General features: G+C 47.4%; 1 protein-coding gene across 1 annotated transcript in view; it reads left to right on the top strand.

Annotated features, from left to right (window-relative positions):
- Positions 1–2,373, top strand: part of stk17b (serine/threonine kinase 17b (apoptosis-inducing)) — an 8,511-nt gene that overhangs the window by 3,354 nt on the left and 2,784 nt on the right. The window contains 4 exon segments of the mRNA XM_035676739.1: positions 46–296; positions 1,002–1,140; positions 1,737–1,863; positions 2,097–2,227. Coding sequence (XP_035532632.1) covers positions 46–296; positions 1,002–1,140; positions 1,737–1,863; positions 2,097–2,227 — 648 coding nt within the window.

Here is a 2,373-nt window from a genome sequence, read left to right as displayed (position 1 = left end):
ATTGTGGTTTCAGTCAGTATTTTAAAGCGGTTGTATCAGGAATAGTTTCACTTTGACCATGAAGTCCACTTTCTGCTCCGTAGGGGGAAGTTCGCTGTGGTGAAGCGCTGCGTGGAGAAGACCACGGGCAAAGCGTTTGCCGCCAAGTTCCTGCGGAAGAGGAGGCGAGGTCGCGACTGCCGGGCCGAAGTCATTCACGAGATGGCCGTCCTGGAGATGGCCCGCAACAACGCCCGCATCGTCAACCTGCACGCCGCTTACGAGACGGATCACGACATCGTCTTAGTGCTGGAGTAGTGAGTTCACAGCAGCAGACGATTATATAACCTCTGTGTTTTTCTCTCTGCCACAAACAAGCAAAAACACGCAGCAGAGGGATCCTGCAGACGCCTGCTGAAGGGCAAAGTCCCGAGCAGTTGCCACACTCGCTGCTGGTTTTATGTAATCCACATTCTTACAAACAGGTTTATTAGCAGTCCGCTCACGTCCGCCGTATTACTGTTCATCTGGAGTTTCTTTGTGCCATCACAACAGAAACTGGACGTGAGATTAGATCGTAAATAGGAACACACGGCGTTTTTCTTAAAGTCTTTCTCGGACTTTCTAACCACACCTTTTGATACTTGTTGTTACAGACGACTAAATCCCTTCCCGAGAGCAGAAACAGCCGAACAACTCACTGTTGATCTAAGAAACAACAACTCAAAAAGGCCCTAGAGAAACGAGAATAACCTGAACTGTAGTAAAGTTTGTACTTTGGACTCTGGGCGTAATTTTGGGGCTGTGAGTGAACGTTTGGCTCCAGTGCTTCACAGTGAGTAAGCAGGAAGGTGGTTGCCTTCTTGCCGACACATGCAGGATCAAACCGGTGACCCTCCGGCTGTGGGTTGGCCACTAAAACCACAGGGCCGCCCAGCAGTCCCTGAACGCATCATTGGTGTTTGTCCGTTCACAGTTGTGTTTGTGTATTTACAGCGTGTGTGTGTTTTCTCTTTGCTCAGCGCGGCGGGCGGAGAGATATTTGACCACTGTGTGTCTGAGGAGCTGCTGCACGAGGCCCAGATCACCCGTCTGATCCGGCAAACACTGGAGGGAGTCCACCACCTCCACCAGAGTAACCTGGTCCACTTAGACCTGAAGGTCCGTCCACACAGAAAACCACAGACATGAGAGTATCTGGAGCCCGGAGAAGCTATTTTTACATGTTTACCCCCCCTCTTTAGTGTATTCCCTGTTTTTTTTTAGAGCAGTTGTGAACTCAAAACCCCAATTTCCTATTTCCATGACCCAGTTGAGCACACAGCGAGGATTATGGGTGGTAACAGAACCCCTCACCCGGGGCAGAGTGTAAAATGAGTGCAGTACTGACACCAGGCTGTTAAATGAAAGTGCAGTTATCTGTTTGTAGGTGGAGTCCAGTGGTTAACATTTACAGTAACACAGCGGGCACATTCTGTACTCCTCAACTTCTCTTCTGCAGAATTATGTAATAACTGAATAATGGTGTTTATCCGGTGTCACACGGTCAATATATTTTAATCACTTGAACAAATAATCAAGCGCTCACAGGAAGGTTGGCACCTCTCTCCCTTTGAGTGCAAAAACATGAGTGAGCATTCAAAGAGAGAGGCCTTGGGAACAAGCTTTGAGTTTAAAGTCCGTCTTATCTCTTCGGCGCTTCTGCTTTCTGCCGCACATGATGTTCACCGTGTGTTTCCTCTCTGTTTCCTTCTCAGCCGCAGAACATTCTCCTCACCAGCCTGTCGCCTCCAGGAGACATAAAGATCGTAGACTTTGGTCTGGCACGCAGGCTGGGTGCGGTGGGAGAGCTCAGAGAGATACTTGGCACACCTGAATATGTGGGTAAGGTGATGCTGGTAATAAAACACTGATTACATCAGACAGGATATCACCAGCTTAACCACATTAGAGTTAGAGTCAGGAGACCAACAGACACAGACGCAGCAGAAATACCAAACCTACACATCACTAGTGGTGAAATAAAACAGCATGGGGTTAGAAATGATACAGGAAACTACAGAGGACATTCTTTTAATATTGAATCTCAGCTGACTTTGTCTTTCGTCTTCATTCAGCGCCGGAGATCCTGAATTATGAGCCGATCACAACAGCGACTGACCTATGGTGAGTCCGTGTGTCCAGGAGTGTTTCAAGTATTTGTTGAGGTTATTCGAAAAGACAACGCGTCTCAAAACGAGCAGAAAACGTACTGATGGAAGCAGAGAAGAGTGCTGGTTAACGGAGGATTTTATAATTAAACTATGAGCAGGACGCACACTCTTACTTTCTCCGACTGTGTAGAAATCTGATGTTTTTATATCACAGATGACAAAGAAAGGCATTAAAATGTGA

This window comes from Morone saxatilis, unplaced genomic scaffold (assembly GCF_004916995.1).
Source record: "Morone saxatilis isolate NCDOM2014 unplaced genomic scaffold, NCSU_SB_2.0 Contig5, whole genome shotgun sequence".
Taxonomy (NCBI): domain Eukaryota; kingdom Metazoa; phylum Chordata; class Actinopteri; family Moronidae; genus Morone; species Morone saxatilis.
The sequence above is the reverse complement of the archived record's forward strand: the minus strand, read 5'-3'. Positions and strand labels throughout refer to the sequence as shown.